The sequence below is a fragment of the Lontra canadensis genome, unplaced genomic scaffold, assembly GCF_010015895.1.
Source record: "Lontra canadensis isolate GAN:19392208 unplaced genomic scaffold, GSC_riverotter_1.0 scaffold5, whole genome shotgun sequence".
NCBI lineage: Eukaryota > Metazoa > Chordata > Mammalia > Carnivora > Mustelidae > Lontra > Lontra canadensis.
Window position 1 is genome coordinate 19,388,402 of NW_022630999.1, and position 20,243 is coordinate 19,408,644.

The window sequence follows — 20,243 nt, forward strand, 5'->3', positions numbered from 1 at the left end:
CCTTTAGCTGAATCAAATCCACCTTCCCATCGCTTCCAAACTTTGGTCCTGGCTAGTGAGTGTACCTAGCCAACCACTGAGTCTGTATTCCTAGGAAGTCACCAGCCCTCAGGAAAACCTCTCATAGGCTAAAAACCTAAGTTCTGGGAAAACAAGTGAAAGTCTACTAGAGCAGAAAGGCTGGTAGATAAAAAATGGGCTGGACTTTTCTCATGGCCCTGAAAGGCAAGTGAGGTCACAGATTCAGCATGTGAAACATTTGCAGGCAGCCCCTAAAAGTCCAACTGTACAGACATCAGAAAATGTGTACAATCCCTACAATAAAATGGAAAGAGAGAAGGAGCTGTAGCCTTTGCTTTGTAAGAGTTCTCAATCTTAACAGGAAGGTAAGGAGGAATGGAAGCAGTTTGAGAAACCTGAAGCTTGGCTCAGATTCAGCAGGCCCTGCATGAGGACTGCACCAGTCTCCATGGGAGGGGCTGGTCCTACAGCCAAAGGCCTTGGCTTCTCGCTGGAACTTCCTACTTCAAGTCTCTCCTGCTCATGCCTGCCTCAATCCTCTTTGACTCAGGCCAGCCCCACAATCTTGGAAGGGAAATTGGCTCAGAAACACAGAGGGAGCCTGGGACGGTCCCCCATTGTGTGGGAAGAGCAAGAAAAAATGTGAAAAAGAAAACATCTCCCTTCCATATGGGGGAGGCGGCAATTCAACACAACAGGTTAAGAGGGACAGACTGGGCAGGCGGTGGTCATCACCAAGATGACTAGCCCAACAATTCTGAAAGATGGATTTTTTTTGTTTGTTTTTCTTTTCACCTGTCATTCTTCTCAGTGCTGTCACTCTTTTCTCTCCCTCCTGGCAGAAGACAAGTTGTGACTTTCTTACTCCCACCAACAAGCTGCCTGGCTTTTGGGAGCACAGCTGTTATGGGATGGGAGGAGAAGGGCGTCCTCCAGAAGGGCGCTCAGAAGACTCAGGTTCTATCTTTCCCCTCTCCCTTGTCACAGCTGGGAAGCTTGCTGTTTGCCCAGGAAACATGAACACAAGTCCATGAGGACACATGACCTCTTATATGGACGCTATGGGCCAGGGGAGGAATCAGAGCTCTGGTACTTAAATGGATGTGTAACCCTGCCCCTAGATAGCCCATCATATTCTGAGAGTGAGTCAAAGAGAGTCAGTAATAGCTACTGAACAGTAGACCATGGCCTTAGGCCCCTTTTGAAAAAAATCGAAGTTAGCATTATCAAAAAGCAAATAGCACACATAAGGGAAACCATAAAACCGTGCCTAAAAGTAAACTCCTCAACTATGTGAGTTAAGAAGAGAGCAACCCTAGCATCTCTTTCCCCGCCCTATCAGAGTACAGCAGCTTTAGACAGTTACGCTGCATCCAAGTGTGCTTTCTGATATTGGTAGTGATAGGGTCCATGTGCCCCCTTGATTCCAGAGGTCTTCCCTCATCCCTACCACTAAAGAATTATTTTGGCACTGTGTGTCCTGCAAGAGGTGGCTGTCCCCATACCATTGGCTGCCCTCTTTGTTTGTATGGGATGTGTCCCCCAACACACGTATATTGCCACCTCTATGGGCCAGAGACCTTCAGAAGTGAAGGATGCTCTCCACTTCAGACATAGTGAGATACTTGGTCACTGGATGTTCCTTCTTCAATGGTTACATAGAATATGCCCCTCTCCCTACTTTCATATGAAGATCTGACTGCTTCCTTCCCAGGCGTACCAGAAATAGACATCCCACCATCTATGGTCAAGGAGGTAGATGCCCTCTTAGGGTTTCTTGAAGATAGTAACAAAACAAAACAAAAAAATGCCTACCACTCCGTTATCCTTGAAGGCAATCCTCAACCAATCCTCAACCTTGAAAAGACCATGAGGAAGAAAACAGGAACAGTGTTGGTGACCAAGGAAGCAAGTTGCACTACGGTTACTGAAAGGCTGATCAGCATGTGAAGGACCTCATTTCTCTCCTCCTAGCTTTTTGTGTACCACCCTCCCCCAAGCCTGTCCCCCATCCACTCCCTCGGAGCCTCACTATCTACTACTCTTTTTTAAGGAGTGAACTGGTGATGCATTAACATGCCTCCCCACCACATCCCTAGCGCTGTCCACACAGAAGAGCCTGGTCGCTGTTTTTTTTTTTAATTTCTTTTGTTCCATGCAGAAGAATTTTATTAGAACTTCTACTAACCATAAATCCTCCAAGGACTCTGAAGCATGACTCTCCAGAAGCAGAATGACAGACTTCCTGAACAACAGACAGACATTTTGAGTGTTCTGAAAAATAACGCCAAGTGGGAATTTACTTGTTCCACCAACTCTTGAACCAAGCACCAAACTCATTTTTGCACATATCCCTTATCAGGCCATTATACCAGAGCAGGAGAAATTCTACCCCTTGGAATAATCATTTCCATTGCTTCCCAAGCCAGGATATGCCTTGCCAAGTGTAACCCATATTCAAGAGCCATCTGCTTTAGCAATACAGGAAGCCACCAAAGGGGTGTGCTTTAGATAATCCTACAGCTCTGCTAGCCAAGGCTGCTTCTGGGGTGAGAAGGCATGCTGCTATTTGCCAGCTGTGGTCCCCAAGCCCAGCCCTGCTGAATCCTGTACAATGCACCAAGTAGAACTAGGGGAGAGCCCACTGACTTAGTCATTAACAAAACCCTTTTCACATGTCCAGATTCTAATAGGCAGATGTCAAAGGAGTCCCTGGGGCAAGACTGTTCACCCTTTGTGTGACTCGCCTCCCTCCTCACCTGAAAAAGAGCCCATGCAGATACCTAAAAGCTATATCCTATCCTGTGCCACCAACTAACCAACCGTGGCGGGTATCTGTGCCAGTGGAGGCGTGCATTTTATTTTAATTCAATGAGAAAATTGTTGTACCTGCAAACAATATAAGCAAAGATGTTAGTGCCACCATGACATCTGAGGATGAGTATTCTTCCAAGAGTTAAAGATATAAATTAAAGATGTTCACTTGCCCGTGTCAAGAATGTTATTGAGTGGTCTCCCCACTCTCTGAGCTGGTACTCCCACCCTGACCACCAGTTTCCTTCAGTTGTTCTTACCACTTGGGAACAGTCCCCAGTCCCCTCAGTCCCCCAGTTTTGAACCCAACTGGAGGTGACAGAATGCAGGGACAGTCTCAGCAGACTGATGGTCTTTCTCAGGCTCCACAAAGTGAGCTCTGTCCACCAACTCCTGGAGATGGGAACTTGTTCCCCAGCCCTAGGAATTAAACACTCTTCTGTTCCACGATTCTGCTCACCCAGAACAAGTGCAAGATCTTTTACCAGAGGGAACAGAGATTTCTAAATTCAGCTACCTGCTTCTGCCTACAGTGTCTTTTAGCAAACACTTCCAACAGAAAAATGACACCAATTAAGCATAATTATTAGGATTTTACAGAGCCATTTTTCTATCTCAGGGACATTTTACTGTTCCAAGCCCCCCAGTTTCCTTTGTCCTTAGACGGGCCTCAGATCAGTAAGGTAAAGGTATATATTGATTGGTCTTTACTATGTGGGGGACGACTGCCTTATTAAATTGAAATTAAAGGTACATCTAGGGAAAAGTTCATTTTAAGTGCCAACTCAGAAAAACACTCCAAGACATAAACAACAGGCAAAGCTGAGGCTTTACACAACAGAAGGCTTGGGGACAGGAACTGAGCTGATAAGAGAGGCACACGTTGTCTGAAAGAATAGGGTAATAAGCTCAAGAATGCAGATTTTTACAGAAACTGCCCTGAATTTGTAGTGTCTCCTGCCCCAGAACAGGCACTGAGGAGGGAGGGAAATATAATTATAAATTAAACATAATCAGGGATGCTCTAGGATATTGTTACACACACACACACACACACACACACACACACACACACACACACTTTTCCTAGGGGTATTCAGTTCTCTGTCAATGAATAAAAAGCCTCTCCAATTATTTTGAAGGTTAAAAAGGGTGATGGGGTTGAGTGTCTGTGTGTACAAATGCTGTTGCTTAGATACTCTCTAGCCTTCTGGCTCACTTTGCTCTTTCCCCTCCCCCCTTCCCTCCTCCTCTTCCTAGGACAAGACGAGCGCCCTGAGCCTCAGCAATGTGGCAGGCGTGTTCTACATCCTGATCGGGGGACTTGGACTAGCCATGCTGGTTGCCTTAATCGAGTTCTGCTACAAATCCCGTAGCGAATCCAAGAGGATGAAGGTGGCATCGTCTCCCCAGGCCTTTTTCCTACCCCATTCTGTGATATCACTGGGTTTCCTGGGAGTCCCCGTACTAGAAAGGGTGGGGAGTGACAGGAGGTTGAGGTCCGTTTGAGGCAAGGGGCAGAATCTGTGATGAGGAAGGTGACAAGAAAGGGGACAGCTTATGAGAAAGGAAGGAAGATGGGATGTGTCAGGTCTGGGAAACCAACGCACCCGCCAGAGATGGGGAGGTAAGTTTAAAACTTAGGAGTCCAAGTGGACAGTCAACACAGTGTGAGGCAAGAGTGGCTGCAAGAGAAGTAGATTCTCCCTGAGGTTGCATTAATAGAAGTATAGCTGCCAAAATAGGGGAAGAGGTATCTACCTTCTGCAAGACAGATAATCTTGCCATGCTTGGTGAATTAGGTCTTTTCTTAGCCACTGTAATATGATACAGATTTTGGCAAAGATTAAGCAAATTAGCTAGATGACCCCAAACCACATCAAATATAGTTGAAGGCATATAACCAGAGAAGAGAAAAATTAGGGAGGATATGAGACCTATATAAAAATATATAAAAATATAAAAATATTCATATAAAAATATGAAGACTTTTCAGGTAGAAAAAAATAGACGAGTTCTAGGGGGTCCCAAAGTGTACGACAAGAACTAATTACTAAAAGATATGGAGAACAGATGTTAACACAGTGAGATCTACTTTTCTTTCAGAGCCACCACAAAATGGGAGGGACTGTCCCACTAAATAGCAAGCATCCCATCACAGGAGGTGTACAAGTAGAGGAAGAGTAACCCTTGGGGAGGATAGAGATTCCAGTCCTCAAAGGGAGTTTAGGAAAAAAAGGCCTTCAAGACCCCTCACACTTCCTCATTTAGCTTCAATAAGAATATACTTCTGCAAGTGTGAATTATGTGAGCAACACCATGAGCAAGACATCACGATGAGACAGGACTGAGATGCGATCTGTGACCATCGGCACTTTCAACAAAAAAACCACACAGAAAAATTACTCAGTGAAGCAACTTATATATAGGAAGGTCGATAGGAATACAGAGGAGGGAATTAGAGAAGGCTTCCGGGATGAGGCAAAAATTAAGAGGAAAGATGAGTGGGACTCAGACCAACAAAGGTGGAGAGAAAACACAGTCACTCTGAGCAATGTACCCCTAGGGCTGTGATGTTGGCTTGACTAGACTAGGAAGATTCACTGGTAGGATTTGCTCTCCTAGAATTGGCCCTAAGAAGTTCACAGAAGCTCAGTACACCTACTGTGGAGTCACGACTACAGCCTCCTGCCTAGCCTCTCCCTGCCTTGGGGCAAGAGCCCTACACATTTATCTCCAGGGTCACTCTTGGAGAAGACATGGCTGGACACTTGCTTCCCCTGTTTGGAAACTCTGTATTCAGTTCTGTACACAGAGAGTAGGAGTTGGAGGAGGAGGGCCTTATGTCCTGCCATTCAGACCTTCTGTCCTGGCATTCAACATTTCCACATCATGGCTCCAGCCTACTTTCCCCTCCCCAACAATCTGCTTTCCTTACATACTATGCACTCCAGTCACCCACCTCATGCTTCCCACCCATGTGCCTTAATGCAGGCTAATCTCTCTCTCCATCTTCTGCCCACAGGGCCCATTTAAAAGGCAATTTAACTAAGATACAATAACAAGGAACAATTAAGGGATGGTAGTATGATGGTATTTAACCAGAGGACCTAGGAACACCTCATTCCTGCCCTTGACCAGCTCACCCACTACCAGGTCTTCTCAAAAAGGACAAAGCAGAGCAAAAGCATGGGCCTCAAATTCTAAACCCAGGGTAGACCTCCAAGAAGCTTGGCAAACACAACGAGGTCTCCTAGAACCTAAACAAAGATTTCTTTGCCCATTCCATCTAAAACCTCAACCTAAATATTCTCATATCTTACCCTCCAAAGTGAGGAAAGGCCACTCTGGAGGAAAAGAGTGGAACAGAGAAAGAGCCAGGTGAGCTACAATCTTTACAACCCTCTAAAACCTTCCACATGGACTGTGACCCAAACCAAGGACCCAGGATTGGCACAGTCCACAGTGCAGGATCTCCTTCTCACTGTTTCCCTAGAGCACAGTGCATGTGGTGGTCTGAAGCACAGACTCTAGAGACTGAGTGTCTGAGCATAAACCCTGCCTGCTTCATTTGTTAACTGTGTCATCTGGGACAAGTTCCAATAGCTCTCTGAGCCTCATTTTCTGTAAAATGGGGCTAGTGGCAATACATATCTCCTAAAATTGGTGTGAGCTTTCTTTGAAAAATATAAAGGGGTTGGCAAAATGCCTGAGTCATGATAGGCTCTCAGTAAATAACAATACTAACAATGATAACTAGGATTTATAATATTTCCTATTAATGACCAGCCACAGTCTTTTTAAGACTTCTTTTATTGCCCCTACTTACAGGTCCTAGGTTTTTTGATCTATATAGTTTGTAAGTTCCTGAAGGTAAGAAGCTGTGTCTAATTTCTCTTTGGACATCCCACACACATAGGGTAACTATTAGTAAAATTAATGTGGAATCGTACCCTAAAGAGAAGATCTCAAGGCTGAGGTGATTCATCGGGGAGAGCTGCTATCTGAGTAAGCAAATACAACCATCAAGATCACCCAGCCTGAAAGCATAGACAGTATCACCCAAGCTGGTTCTGGCTCCATCTGTGCTCATAAAATCTGATGAGAGCAGGCATCCACCAAGCAGGAAGTGCCTGGACTTCTGGCCCTTTCTATGGGATTACCGTGTCCCACTAATCATGGTCGGTGTCAGATAATGGTACCAGGGTGGCTTAAGACTAGGATCCTCTTAAAACTAGCTAGATGACTTTTACCACCGAAGTCACAACATTCAGGTTAAGACAATACTTAGAGGAGGCCACTGAGTCGGGTCATAACTTCTTGGGGACATTGGTACCCTTCCCTTCACAAAGATGTTGAATTTCTCAGAAACCAATGCCAGGATCTCTTAGAATCATTCATCCAAGGTCTTCCGCCATGATCTTTTATAGTTAATTCCAGTGGTTGGCACAATTTCTGCCCAATTCACCAAGGCTCCTAATAGAATTTTTAGTCTTCCAACTGCAGAAAAGATACTTCTACTGTCTTTATTGATCAACCCAACCCTTCATTTCTGAAGCTCCATCAACTTCTCTCTTATCCAAAGGAGAAAAGTAAAATACCATCTACCTGCCTCTCAGACTTCACAGCTTTGCAATTTTCTTTATTATTCTGTGATTAGCCTTACCCAGAGGCAGTTAACTCTTTACAGACATGGGGCCTCCACCTCACACAAAGGGTCCTGTTAATAGTGTCATGGGCCTTTAGTCAGAACCTTGCACAAAAAATGAATCTTGGAACACTGAAAAAAGAAAAAATAATAATAAAATAAAACAGTTAATAACAAATGTTTAAAAAAAAAAAAAAGAACCTTCCCTCTTATTCTTTTCCTTGATCACAGTGTTTGGCCAACTTTAAGGCTTTGAGCCTCTAAACATAGTTCAGGGCCAACCCCTAATTTCTCAACAGTAGTTAGGGAGCCCTTCCTCACTGTGCATGGAAGAGAGAAAAAAGAAAGGAAGGGGGTAGAAAAGGGGAAGAAGGAGGAAAAGACGGGAAGAAGACATGTTTTTAGTAATTTCCATGTTCAGAGTGCTTTATATACATTTGTTAAAGATTTTATTTATTTATTTATTTGACAGACAGAGATCACAAGTAGGCAGAGAGGGAAGCAGAGAGAGAGGGGGAAGCAGGCTTCCCACTGAGCAGAGAGCCCCATGTGGGGCTCGATCCCAGGACCCTGGGATCATGACCTGAGATGAAGGCAGAGGTTTTAACCCACTGAGCCACCCAGATGCCCTTATATACAGTTTTATTAGCCTGGTAATGTGTTGTGCTTGCAGTTCTATAGATGAAGAAATAGGGGTTCAGAGAAGCTAAGGAGCTTGTCCTAGGAAGGTCACACAAGCTAGCAGCTGGACAAACAGAATTAGACTTCCAACGCAGGAATAGATCATTGTGAGCACCTACTATGTGTCTCCTCCAGCAGCAGTCACAGTGGATAGACAAATAAGACGCAGCCCTATCCTTAGGTTTTCCTCATGTAGTTGTTGAGGCCATCCATTATAGGTCATCTTTTGCTTGTGTGTTGTTGAGTCCCTTTCCCTTTTGACATGTCACACAAGCAAGACACACAGCAGGTGTCACAGGCAGAGTGGGAAGGCACCCTGGAGGCATTCCTTCCACACAGACTTACTGAGCACCACTGTATGCTAGGCATTGCTCAGCACTGGGGACACAGTCAGGAACAAAACAGACATAGCTTCTGTTCTCAGGAAACTACAAGTGTGATGGGAAGACAGAAAAAATATGTATACATTTACATGTTCAATGAGGGTTTGAACAAAAATGCTGGCGCTGTCAAGTCCTGATCAGGGAATGAGGGTTGGGACAGGTCACAGGGGTTCCCCTGAGAAACTGATGTCTAGGAGAGTTGAAATGTGGAAGGAATTAACCAGGGGGAAAGAGTTGCCTGCAAAGGATGCACGTGTATCAGAGACCCAAAGACTATAATTTTTGCCCAGAAATGGGAAGAAGTCCAAGATGACCAGGGCCCAGGAAGACTGTGGGAAGAACATGAGAGTTGGGGACTCAGGGAGGGACTTCAGACAACTTTTCCATTGAGCAGAATCTGAATGGTCATATAGTAGCAAAAATACACAACCCAAGACACAGTCCAGACTGAAGTCTCAGATCCTCAGTGCCTCTCCTCTACCTGGGGAAAAAGACCAGAACTGAGTCCTTAGCTGATATCAAAGATAACCAGGGTCTGTATTACTGCCCACTTAGCTCCCTGTAGAAGCTAAGTGCGTGTATGACACAAGCTGTGGTTAAGCCACAGCAGCTGAGGTTTGCACGCTTCCCTGGAATCATCAACCAGCTGGGAGACTCGGAATGAGGGGTGCATCCTCCGCACAGGGCGGTCACTCTGGCTCGTAGCACACGTGCTAGTAGGAGGTCATCACTGAGGTCTGAGCTCTCATTAGGGTGTTCTAGGATGGACAGCGGCGGGGAGACTTTTCTTAGAAAAGCAAGTGGTTGAAAAGTTAGGATATAATCACAGAAAAATGAGTCTCTGAAGAGGCAACTTGGGGGACTTTGAGGTTGGACTTTTCACTCACACTTTTCTCCCTGAGCATCAGCTTCAAACATACTGTAAAGATGAATTTTAAGAATGGCTAGTACGTCAAGGATGGACAAGGGAGAACTGCATTTCGCAGAAGCAAGGGGAAGAATGATATGAGCCTATGACAGCTTAGCTACAGGGGGCACAGTTAGGATGTCATCTGCTTTGACTTTAGTGGACAGATAACTCTAACCTTTAATCAGTCAATCATAAGTCCTCAGTTTCTCTGTAGAGTGAAGGATATAAATATCAATCTTGCTTACATATTAGAATTACCTGAAGAGTTTTCAAAAATCCAGATGTTCAGGCCGTACACTACACTTAGTAAGTCAGCACCTTGGAGGGTATGTCTCGGACATCAATGTGTTTCCCCCAGAGCTCCCTAGAGAACTCCAATGTGCAGTCAAATCTGGGAATTAATGATCTAGTCATTTTTAGCATTGCTTTCCACTCCCAAGTTCTGACTCTATTCATCTTTTCTCCTACGATCCCATAAATGTTTTAGAAAGGAAGCCAGTAAGAAGGTAGCACTCAGTGTCGATGGGAGGATGGAATCATTGACCACAGAGAAGCCCTCAGCTTCCTGGAAGACCACTTCTGAGTGGTATGAGTTTGGAGAGTTTTAGCTACATGCCCAGCTAAGTTATATCAGACTAATACTGATCTGCCACCAATCTTCTCCTTTAAGATAAATTCATCAAATACCACCAATTGCAATGGAATATTATGGGAATATATGAGACCTTTTGAAAAACAAAGCCCAAGGTGATCTGTGTGAATTTAAACTTTATTTTCTAATAAAGGGATGTGGCAGAAAAAAAAATCATAGAAGATAAACATTCCAGGCCAATCCACAGAAGGTTCCATACTTCTCTCACACACAAGTGAGAACCAGTAACCATTAATTCCTTGGATTTTCTTTTCACCTTTCCCCCATAGAGCATCACAGTCCTATTTATTTGGCCTTCACTTAGAAGAATGCAATCAAGGTCATACTTCCTCTTGAGTGGAGGACAATGAAAACAGAATGTAAATAAATCAAGACTGGAGGTTTGAGAAGGCAGAGCCAGTATGGGCAGAGCATCCTTTGGGGCAAATCTGTCTGAATCAGGAATTTCAAAAAGAACCCTTAAAAACATTATCAGAACTGCCGGTAGTAAGAGGAGACTCTCAGCATAGTACAGTAGAAACAAAAATTAGGTCAAACTGCTGTTTAAGTCTGTCTGGCCACCAGAGATTGACTGACTTCTCTGATGGCTAGAATCATGGCAATATGCAAAGGAGAAAGCACATAAACTTTTTGAGAAGGGTCCTAGGTGGTTGGCTTTAAAGACAAATTTAAAATATCTATTAAACATCTATATACTGGACACTAGAGGAGACTGCTAGGGAATTGGAAGAAATGAACCTTGCCTTCTTCCAGAGAGCTCTCTTAAAGAAGACAAAACCTACATCAGCAGAAGCAGAACCATTATAAAAGCATGTATAATGTAGGAGCACCGAGGCTGGGCGGGGGCGAGGGGCCAAATACTTGCTAATACAACCTAGAACGTCTTCAAGAAGGAAATGAGAACCAAATTAGCTTGAAGGATCAGTAGGATTGGTCTCAGAAAACTCTCAACTCATAGATAATTCTTCTTTATGTTGATTCCCAAGAAACCAACCCCCACTTCAAAAATTCTATGGAATCACTTAATGGGAGATTAGAAATGACAGGAAAAGAGAAGGGTTTGGATTTCATGTCATGAAGCTTCTTCCTCCAAAGGAACTCAGAACAGAACCCTTCCTCTTATCTAATAATATATGGTTCTAATTCCAGGTTGTGGTCTTGAACATTCCACCTCACCCGTCTGATCCCAGGCTGATCACTGAAGTCCTTTTCATATCTAGAATTCTAATATTCTGGAAATCCCAAGCTTAGCAGAGCTGATTTGATGTGTCAGTCTGGAAGTCAGATTATACGTGCTGCTGGGGAAATAGCTGACATGCAGATAATGATCTTTGGAATGTATTCTTTCCTTTAGCCCATGCTTTTTTCCAATTACATTTTGAATATTAGTCAAATAAGTCCTCCATTCCCATTACACATGCTACTAGAGGTAGAATAGGATTTTTCCTGAAGTAAATCAGAGGTAGTTTTAAAGTTTAACATCAATAACACACTCCTTTAAAAAAATTTTTCAAATAATTTTTCATGCAGTAGCACTGTTCTTGCTAATAAAATTCTGCAGTTCCATAGATAATCACATTTTACAAACATGGAGATTTAAAAGTCTAGAGAGGTAAGGAGATACGTGCAAGGTCATACAACTAGTTGATGTCAGAACCAAAACTAAAATCCCAAGTTTTCTCAACTTTTCCACTTGGTAATATTGCAACATTTATTATCTTTAATACTACCATGGACATAGTCCATCTTTAGAAATCATAGAATATAAGAGCTAGAAAGGATCTTAGTGACCACCCAGTCCAACACACCTCATTGCACAGAGAGAACAAGAGATCCAGAAAGGAGATTAGACTCCTCCAGAGCCACTCATCAGTTTTGGGACTTTGTGGGAAGCCAAGGGTAGCATTCAAGATAAGGAGAAAAGGCGGATGGAGAGGAGAGGTGGGGTGAGATTTTAAGGCCATCATTGACTCATTCTCCTTACCAATCACTGCCAAGGACCTGGGGAAGAACCCCCGGTCCTCCTGAAAAGGGTTTCTGTTTGATCCCACAGCAATCCATCAATGAAGCCATACGGACATCGACGCTCCCACGTAACAGTGGGGCAGGAGCCAGCGGTGGCGGGAGTGGAGAAAACGGCCGGGTAGTCAGCCACGACTTCCCCAAGTCCATGCAGTCAATTCCCTGCATGAGCCACAGTTCAGGGATGCCCTTGGGAGCCACGGGATTGTAACTGGAGCATATGGAGACCCCTTGGGGAGCACGCTCAAGCTCCCCCAGTTCCATCCCAAACCCTTCAGTGCCAAAAACAATAAAACGAAACGCAACCGCCACCAACCACCATGACCACAAGGAAGATGATTCAACAGAATTTCCTGAAGAATTGAAAAATTTTGCCATCCCATTTCCTTTTTTGATGTTCTTTCACACTTTTCCGTTTGCTAAGTGAGGATGACGAACAACACTGCCCTGCAATGGGGGAGGAATAACGCTAATAGGCCTGTGTCTCTGAAATGGAGTCATGGGAACATTAATGAGGAAACTGGACTGTTTTCTTTTATTCGGTTGTTAATATGTCTTATTGTGTGTGATATTTTTTTTTTTACTAATATCCATGGTTTGCAGGTTCTGTTAGGCCCCTTCCTCCTCCTGGCTTCTTACTCCCAACTCCCTCCCCACGTCTCTTCGGTTTTCAGATTGGAGATTAAAGATTCATACTACCATACAAGCAAGCAAAAGGAAAAAAGCAAACTTCAAACTAATTCACCACTGGAGCTCTCTAAGTTACCCTCCGTTCCTCAGCCGCAAGCCATGGATGAGGATGCATACTGCTGAAGGAGTGGACTGCCTTCCCCAGGAAGGGCACTTCCTAGGCCCTGATATAGCTGAGGACACGGATGAGAAGCAGTTCAGACCAAGGGTGGTGGAGAGGACAAAGGCAGATGTGCAGTCAGAGGAGGACGCAAGAAGTTATTGCTGGAGGCTGAGAGAAAGCTTCCTTTAATGTGTAACAGCCATCCCACAGGCCTAAGATGGGATGGTATGCTGTCTTCACAGAGTCAACCTCAGAGCTGAGAAGTATGTCTTTCTGCTATGCTCAAATCCAAAGGCACTCGGCTAGCTGAATTGGCCTCCTGAACCGAGTACGGCCTTGGAAATAGCTGAAAGCCAGGGAGATACTGTCCATGATTTTCACTTTTCATTTGCTTGACATCTGAGCAGGAACCCCACTGTGGAGTAGACCCTCTCTTCAGAGCTTCTGATATGGGAGGAAATGCTATGCAAACTAAATACAAATAAAGGATGGAAGAATTTTGGAAGAGAAAGCATCATGCAAGCCCATAAGCAAGAGTACTTTTCATGGTGTGCCCTGTCCTAGGATTCAGAGACCAAATATGAAGCTTAGGGTTTTGCTGACCTGGAGAATATGGATTTTCATGTTCATTCGAAAGTGTTTTAGCATGTGGCCAGGTAACATTCTGTCACTTTAGAAAGTAAAATGCCCAAGGATGAGTAACTTTAAGGAAGACAGGAAGATGAATGAAGTTGATAATGACATTGGGGGACCTTAAGATCACTGACCCCAACTTCTAAGAAGGCTGACCTTCCCCCTGGCTAAGACAGAATGAGGATGTATTATTAGTCCAATACCAGACTCAATATGCCCATGATTGTGACTATAAAACTAAACTAAAGCAAGATTGGAGAAATCACAGGGTTCATGGAGAGAAGCCCAGGCTGACTGCAACTTTAGTTGGGAGCGGGGTTCCTGGCACATAGCTTTCTTGGAGATCCCAGCTCTCATTCTTGGTGCAATTGGCTTCCAGCTGTCCAGCAGCCACTCTCCTAGGTGCATGATTCAGTGTGTGCCATGTGTCTTTAGCTTTTATTGATGACCATGTTCTGGCTTGTTTCCTTACCCCCTACTTCTATCCAGTCTTCTCTGCTAGGGGTTATTATTAGCAACTGACGAACTAAAGGTTTGGAAGCCTACCAACAAGCAGGTGCAGCATGACTGGCTTCATCTGTGGACTCTCTCAGTGGACACCCACCATCTCTATGTGTCTCCCATTCTCCTAATAACAGCTGTAGCAAAGAACCATCCCCAAATCAAACTCTTCACTCTTTCAACTCAAGTGCTGTCCAGTCTCTCACGTGTCAGTGTGGGCATGGTACGTGAAGCAGGACCGTCAAGATGGATTTTTACCTTTCACTACTGCCAGCTGATGTCCTCCCCATCCCCTGCCCTCCCACCAGTTTTTTTTTCAGCTCTTAGCCTACCACTGCAGAATCTGATATGACCCACCATTAGGGAGTGCATTTCAGAGGAGTTGGAAATAACCTTATTACTATCAACATGCTTCAAAGACCTTTTGCCTTTGGTAAAATGCCTCTCCAGCCACTGAGCTCACCAGTAACATGATCTGAGAGGGAGAGAACATCTAAGCTAACAATGAGGGTCTATGTTGTGTGGGGTCCAAGACTCCAGAGGAAGAAGGTTTTTATCAATGGAGGGGTGACGGGGAAAACAATAGCAAGAAAAAAGTTAACTTGTATTATGTATTTTTACTACACTTTTCTTAAAAATAGAGCAATGGGAAAACTCTGAAAGAGATTGACATTTTTCTCAACAGGAATCCATACTTAACAGTTCTGGCTTTCATTAAATTTTGCTCTTTGGTACCTGGGCCTTTTATTTAACATCTATATTTGTTTTAATTCTCTTAGCAGATGTGTGAAAGATTTTTGCTTGATCAAACACTAAATATTTTGGTTCCTGTTTTTCTTTCAAGTAGCCAGGGTTTTTTGTTTTTTTTCTTTTGGTATTTGCATAAAATGAAAATATCACCAAGAATTAAATCACTGTGGATCCATTACCTACTTTTCATATTTGTCCATTCCATTTTTGTGCCATTTCTGAAGCCAGAGCTCTAGAGGTTATGTTATTTCCTCATTGCTGAACCTAAGATTAGTATATTTTTAATGATAACCACCATTCCTGATTCATAGACAGCTCTCAAATAAGTCATTTCAGCCGAACTAGTTCACTCTGAGTTATTCATTCAAATAGGATAAAAAAAAAAAAAAAGGAAAAAAAAAAGGCCAACTGATAATGGTTTCCAAAGGCCACATTTCCACCTACATGGGGGGCAAGGTTTGACATACAATGGTCACAGTACTAGAGAACTGGATGGCTCACAGGGTGGGTCTTCCAGACACCCCCAAACTGGAGTCTAGTTATCTGTGATGTGCAGAGTTCCAACTAAAACCAATGTAGACCATGCTTAAAAACACACAGTCTTGGTCCCAGACCCACATCCTCTCATTTTTGTCTGAAAGCTTTTCTTTCATTCCAGCAAGAGTGAAAGATCCTTTCTACAAAGGATCTGACATTGGTTGACATTTAGATACTGATAATTAAGAACAGCTTCAAATGTTTTCTTTCCCAAGGAATTTTGCATAGTAACAAGGGTCAGAGGTCTCAAATAAATGAACGAAGTTCTAATTGTGGCCTTTCAGGCAGTAACTACCATCTCTGTGGTAAAGGGCTAAGGGAAAGGGAAGACGCTAATGGACTTATGTGAAGCTCCAACAATCGTTTGGACTCACCTGCGGTCACCTCCAGCACCCAGGTGCATCTGAATGAAGACACACGTTAACAGCAGCCAACAGGTGGAGAGAACTCCTCTCGGTCACCTCACTTTCACGTAGTTAGGATAATGATCCTAACAGCTATAAGCACACGGGTTACCATGTATTAAGCACTTACTCTGTCAAGCACACTTCATACCTTCTATATCATGACAGTGGCCCTCTAAGGAAGGGCTTTATGGAAGAGGAACTCAGGCTTTAAAAGATGACATAACTTGCTCACACTCCTAGAAGTGACAGAGCCAGGATGTGAACTGGGTCTGCCTAAATCCAAAGCCTTTACATCGCCCATCTACTCCTAAGCAGGTCATGACACATCACAGCCGGGAAAACAATGGGCAAACAGTTCTCTGCCTTCCTGTAATGCCAAAATTACTGGGGGCGGGGGTGGCTGGTTATACCTGCCACACCTTTGGGAAAGCCAGCCTGTCTTTCTGGGTATGAGATCACTAATCCAGACAGGACTGCAAAAAGGGAGAAGAGAAGAAAGAGTTACTTTTAGTCCCTTTAAAATAGATCCAGGTTAGGGAGCAGCAAGCCTGTTGGAAAAGGGACAGAGAAGCAGGTCGCCTGCACAATGGTTGATTTCAGCCTGGAGAAGATCTTCAGGGTTGTCCTGGGGAAAGCAGAGCTAGCTTTCTGTGTGGCCAAGACCGGAATCCATTCTGGGAAGTACAGGGCAATGAACTTAGCCTCAGCTACAGAAAGGAGTTCCTAACAGTCACAGTATCGTCAGAGTATATTAGACTGCCCCTGGAATTGAGACAAACCCTTGTAAAGGAGATGCCACAAATGTGAAAGTTGACATACATATCCACTAATTTTTCTTACTTTATCTTGCATCTTTTATAGCCCTATTCAGGTTATCTGGTCAGTAGCACCCCAGTATACACCCACAGAGGGTCAGCAATGCCCTATAGAAGTAAGGATAAGTATCTTTCACTGAAATGTCAAAACTCAACTTATCTTAATTAAGAGACAAAACAGCAAGTTCCTTCCTTACCAAGTGCTAATATTCTTTCTTTTTTTTTTAAGATTTTATTTATTTATTTGACAGGGATCACAAGTAGGCAGAGAGGCAGGCAGAGGAAGAGGGAGAAGCAGGCTCCCCACTGAGCAGAGAGCCCGATGTGGGGCTTGATCCCAGGACCCTGAGATCATGACCTGAGCTGAAGGCAGAGGCTTAACCCACTGAGCCACCCAGGTGTCCCGCTAATATTCTTCCAAGAAAGAATGTCTAGGCAGTACATTCCTACCCCACTTTACAGATAAGAAAATTGAGGTTTTGAGTAAGAAGCTACCTTCTTTTCTATCAGATGAGTTCTTTTCTTCCTTGGGACTACAGATAATTGACCATGAGGTAACCTGCATTCTGCTGTTAGTCTGGCCACTGACAAATAACCTTATTACAGTGCTTTGTGATTTTTAAAAATGTTTTGTTTTCTTGAAGTTTCCAGATCACACCATGAATAGAGAAGCAATTTGCTATAGCAGAAAGGCCTAGATTAGGATTCACAATACTTGGCTTCTTTTCCATCTTCATTTACAAACTTGGACAAGAAAATTAACTCCTCTGAACCTCATTTCTCTCATCAAAGAAATAGGATATCTAGTGGCAAAATAAGCAGTGATCCTAGACCCCTACCTGCACATTGGAATCGCCTAGAGAACTTTAAGCAAATCACCAACGCCCAAGACTCATGTCCAAATATGGTTTGTCGGTGAGCTAAGACAGTTGTCGGTGTACTGGTGTTGTCTGGTTTTGTTTTAAACTCTCAGGTGATTATAACGTGCAGCCAGGATTGAGAACCACAACAATTCTGTCAGCCTGGGTAACAGAGAAAATGTTCATGAAAACATCTTGAAAATTACAAAGAACTATCTTAGGGTAGTTTGTCAAGGGCCAGACTAACATCAGAATCTGAGTTACCTGATGGAATCAAATCTCCATGGTCCCAAGAGCAAATGCCATCATATTTATCTAATAAAGAGGAGGAAAAGGCACAGTCCCTGACTTGGGCTTTAAACCTTCCTTTATCTCTTAAGCATGTCAGTCATATCATTCTGCTGAGGGAAGAGAGAAAGAGGATGTTAGATATAAGATAACAATTAGGAGAGATACTTCCTCAGGAAAGGGTGTGGTGGGGGGGGGGAACAACGTTGTTAAGTAAGTCTGTTTCAACACAGCCAGTTATTTTCCAAACTGGAAAACTACTTGGCTGTTTCCATTAGAAACACCAAATCCCACTACCTGCATTTTTAACGCAGGCCACTGGAAAGCACCGCCTACCAGCCTCATCCTCCATGGGCACTCTGAATCCTACTGGGACAACTCTAACTTCTCCTCAATACTGCACTTGGCCATTTTCACAGCACCACAGGGAGGAGAGAACCGGCGTTTGCTCAGCACTAGGCACACCAAGTAAGATGCTAGGACAAACATCTCATTTAGTCCTCACAATAATCCTGCGAGGTGGGGGTTTATCACCACCCTTTTGCATAAAAGGAAATAGAAACTCAGAGAGGTTCAGAACCCAGGGTCCTGCAGCCAATCAATGATTTGACCTTCCAATCCCACTCTCTCTCTTCAAGGTCACTACCTTTTCACTTGACTTGACTGCCTTCTAAGCTTTCACCACATTACAGAAAAGCACTGGACTAAGATTGAAAAAATTATTAAGCCCCTTTCCTCCATTACTGCCAATTTATGGTGTGATCTTGGGCAACATATTTCCTACTCTGGGCCTCAGTGACCTCATTTGTGAAACAAGAGATGGGGGAGACACCTAATTGGTCTCTAAGTTCCCTCGAAGTTGTAGCCTGATATCAGTGATTGTCAACCAGAGTAGATTTTGTGCCTCAGGGGACATCTAGCACTGTCCGGATATTGTCCGGATGTATTTTTTGTTGCCACAGTTGGGGGTAGAGGTGCTGGTGGAGTTTAGTGAGTAAAAGCCCTGTGATGCTGCCCAAGTCCTACAACACACAGGGCAACCTCCCACAACAAGGAATTATCCTGCCCAAAATGTCAACAGTGCCGAGGTTGAGAAACCCTGTCTTACATAATTAGAGCATCGCAATAGCATGTTGTGTATGGATGATGGCAGAACACGGCTGAATAATAAAAGGGCAAAGGATCCGAAACCAGGTGAGCCATCAGGGAAGATGAACAGTTACAGGCATTTAGTCAAGGAAGAAACTGAGTTCAGGGAAGTGAGCTGAGGTCAGAAGAACTGGGCCCACAGCATAAATCTACACACAGCTCAGAGAAGCCAAAGCTGGGGATTCAACCAGGCTGCCAGAACTACAGCTGTGGGCCAGGAGGTAGCAGGGGCTCTGCCTGCAGAAGTGGTTTATGCTGTGCCCCATCTCTTTCTGCAAGTGGCTCCGTAGCTAGAATCCATTGGGAGGCCTCCAGGTGAGCCCTACCCACCCCTCACTTATCCCACTGGGTATGCTTCATTTCTAATCCCAGAATATACACTCTTTCTTCTAACAGACAGAGCTAATGTCCACAGGTAGATGTCATGGGGAATAAGGAGACAAATAATGATAGCCCTGTGTCTTCCAGTGTTGATAGAAAGAAAAAAGAAAGTTCATAAACACGATTAAGTATAGCACAAGGTCAAAGGTAGATGAAAAAAGTCAAAGTGCCTGGGTCTAGTCTTCCACATGCCACTCACCACCTTGTGTCCAGCCTTTAAAAGAGAGACTCTGAATAGATGATATTAGCTTCCCCCCACCCTTGACCACTATTTTCCAACCACACAGCTTCTGTCCTGTTCCTCAAACGTGCCATGCTTAGCTCCATCTCAAGGCTCCTGCACGTGCTGTTTGCTCGGCTGGAAGCTTCCCTCACTTAGATCCTTGCAAGGCTAGCTCCTCAACCACGTCTTAGCTAAAAATGTCATCTCCCCCAGAACATCCTCCTCTCTCTGCCCCATGCAGACCAACTCTGACGTCACTCAGGCTCACGTTATTCATCACCACCTAATAATACCTTGTTTACTTGCTTCCTGTCTGGCCTCTCCCCATCTAAAATATGCACTCACAAGACCAGGGACCCTGTTCCTCAGCACAATGCCTGGTACACAATAGATCCTCAATCATACTTGTTGAATGACTTGATGAATGAGAGAGTAAGAACTGAAATGCCCTTTAGTGCCCAAAGGAGGCAGAGATCTTTTCTATCTGGGGAAATAAGGAGGTGATGACATTCTTGGCTAGCCTTTGTAGGCACTACACAGCAGAGACAGAAAAGAAAGCATTCAAAGCATGGGAATAGAACAAGCCAGGGCAAGAGGGCAGGAGGAGGCAGGGTCAGTCTGGGAAAGGGGCAAGCACCCAGTGCAGCTGGCACCACATGGCGAGGCAAGCAATGACGGAGCAGGCCCGACTGGGCGTGGGGCGCTTGTTTATTTCATCATGAAAGCAGAAACTGAAGTTGTGGGGGCTGAGGAAGAAATTCACCCAGGTATCATG

The 20,243-nt window shown here is 44.2% G+C and overlaps 1 protein-coding gene across 2 annotated transcripts in view; it reads left to right on the forward strand.

The window, feature by feature from the left end:
• Positions 1–14,990, forward strand: part of GRIA1 (glutamate ionotropic receptor AMPA type subunit 1) — a 302,360-nt gene extending 287,370 nt beyond the window's left edge. For both annotated transcript variants that reach the window (XM_032851618.1, XM_032851617.1), the window contains exons 15-16: positions 4,096–4,230; positions 12,142–14,990. In XM_032851618.1, the coding sequence (XP_032707509.1) occupies positions 4,096–4,230; positions 12,142–12,342 (336 nt within the window). In that variant the 3' untranslated portion in view covers positions 12,343–14,990. The remainder of the gene's footprint in view (positions 1–4,095; positions 4,231–12,141) is intronic.
• Positions 14,991–20,243: the final 5,253 nt, after the last annotated feature.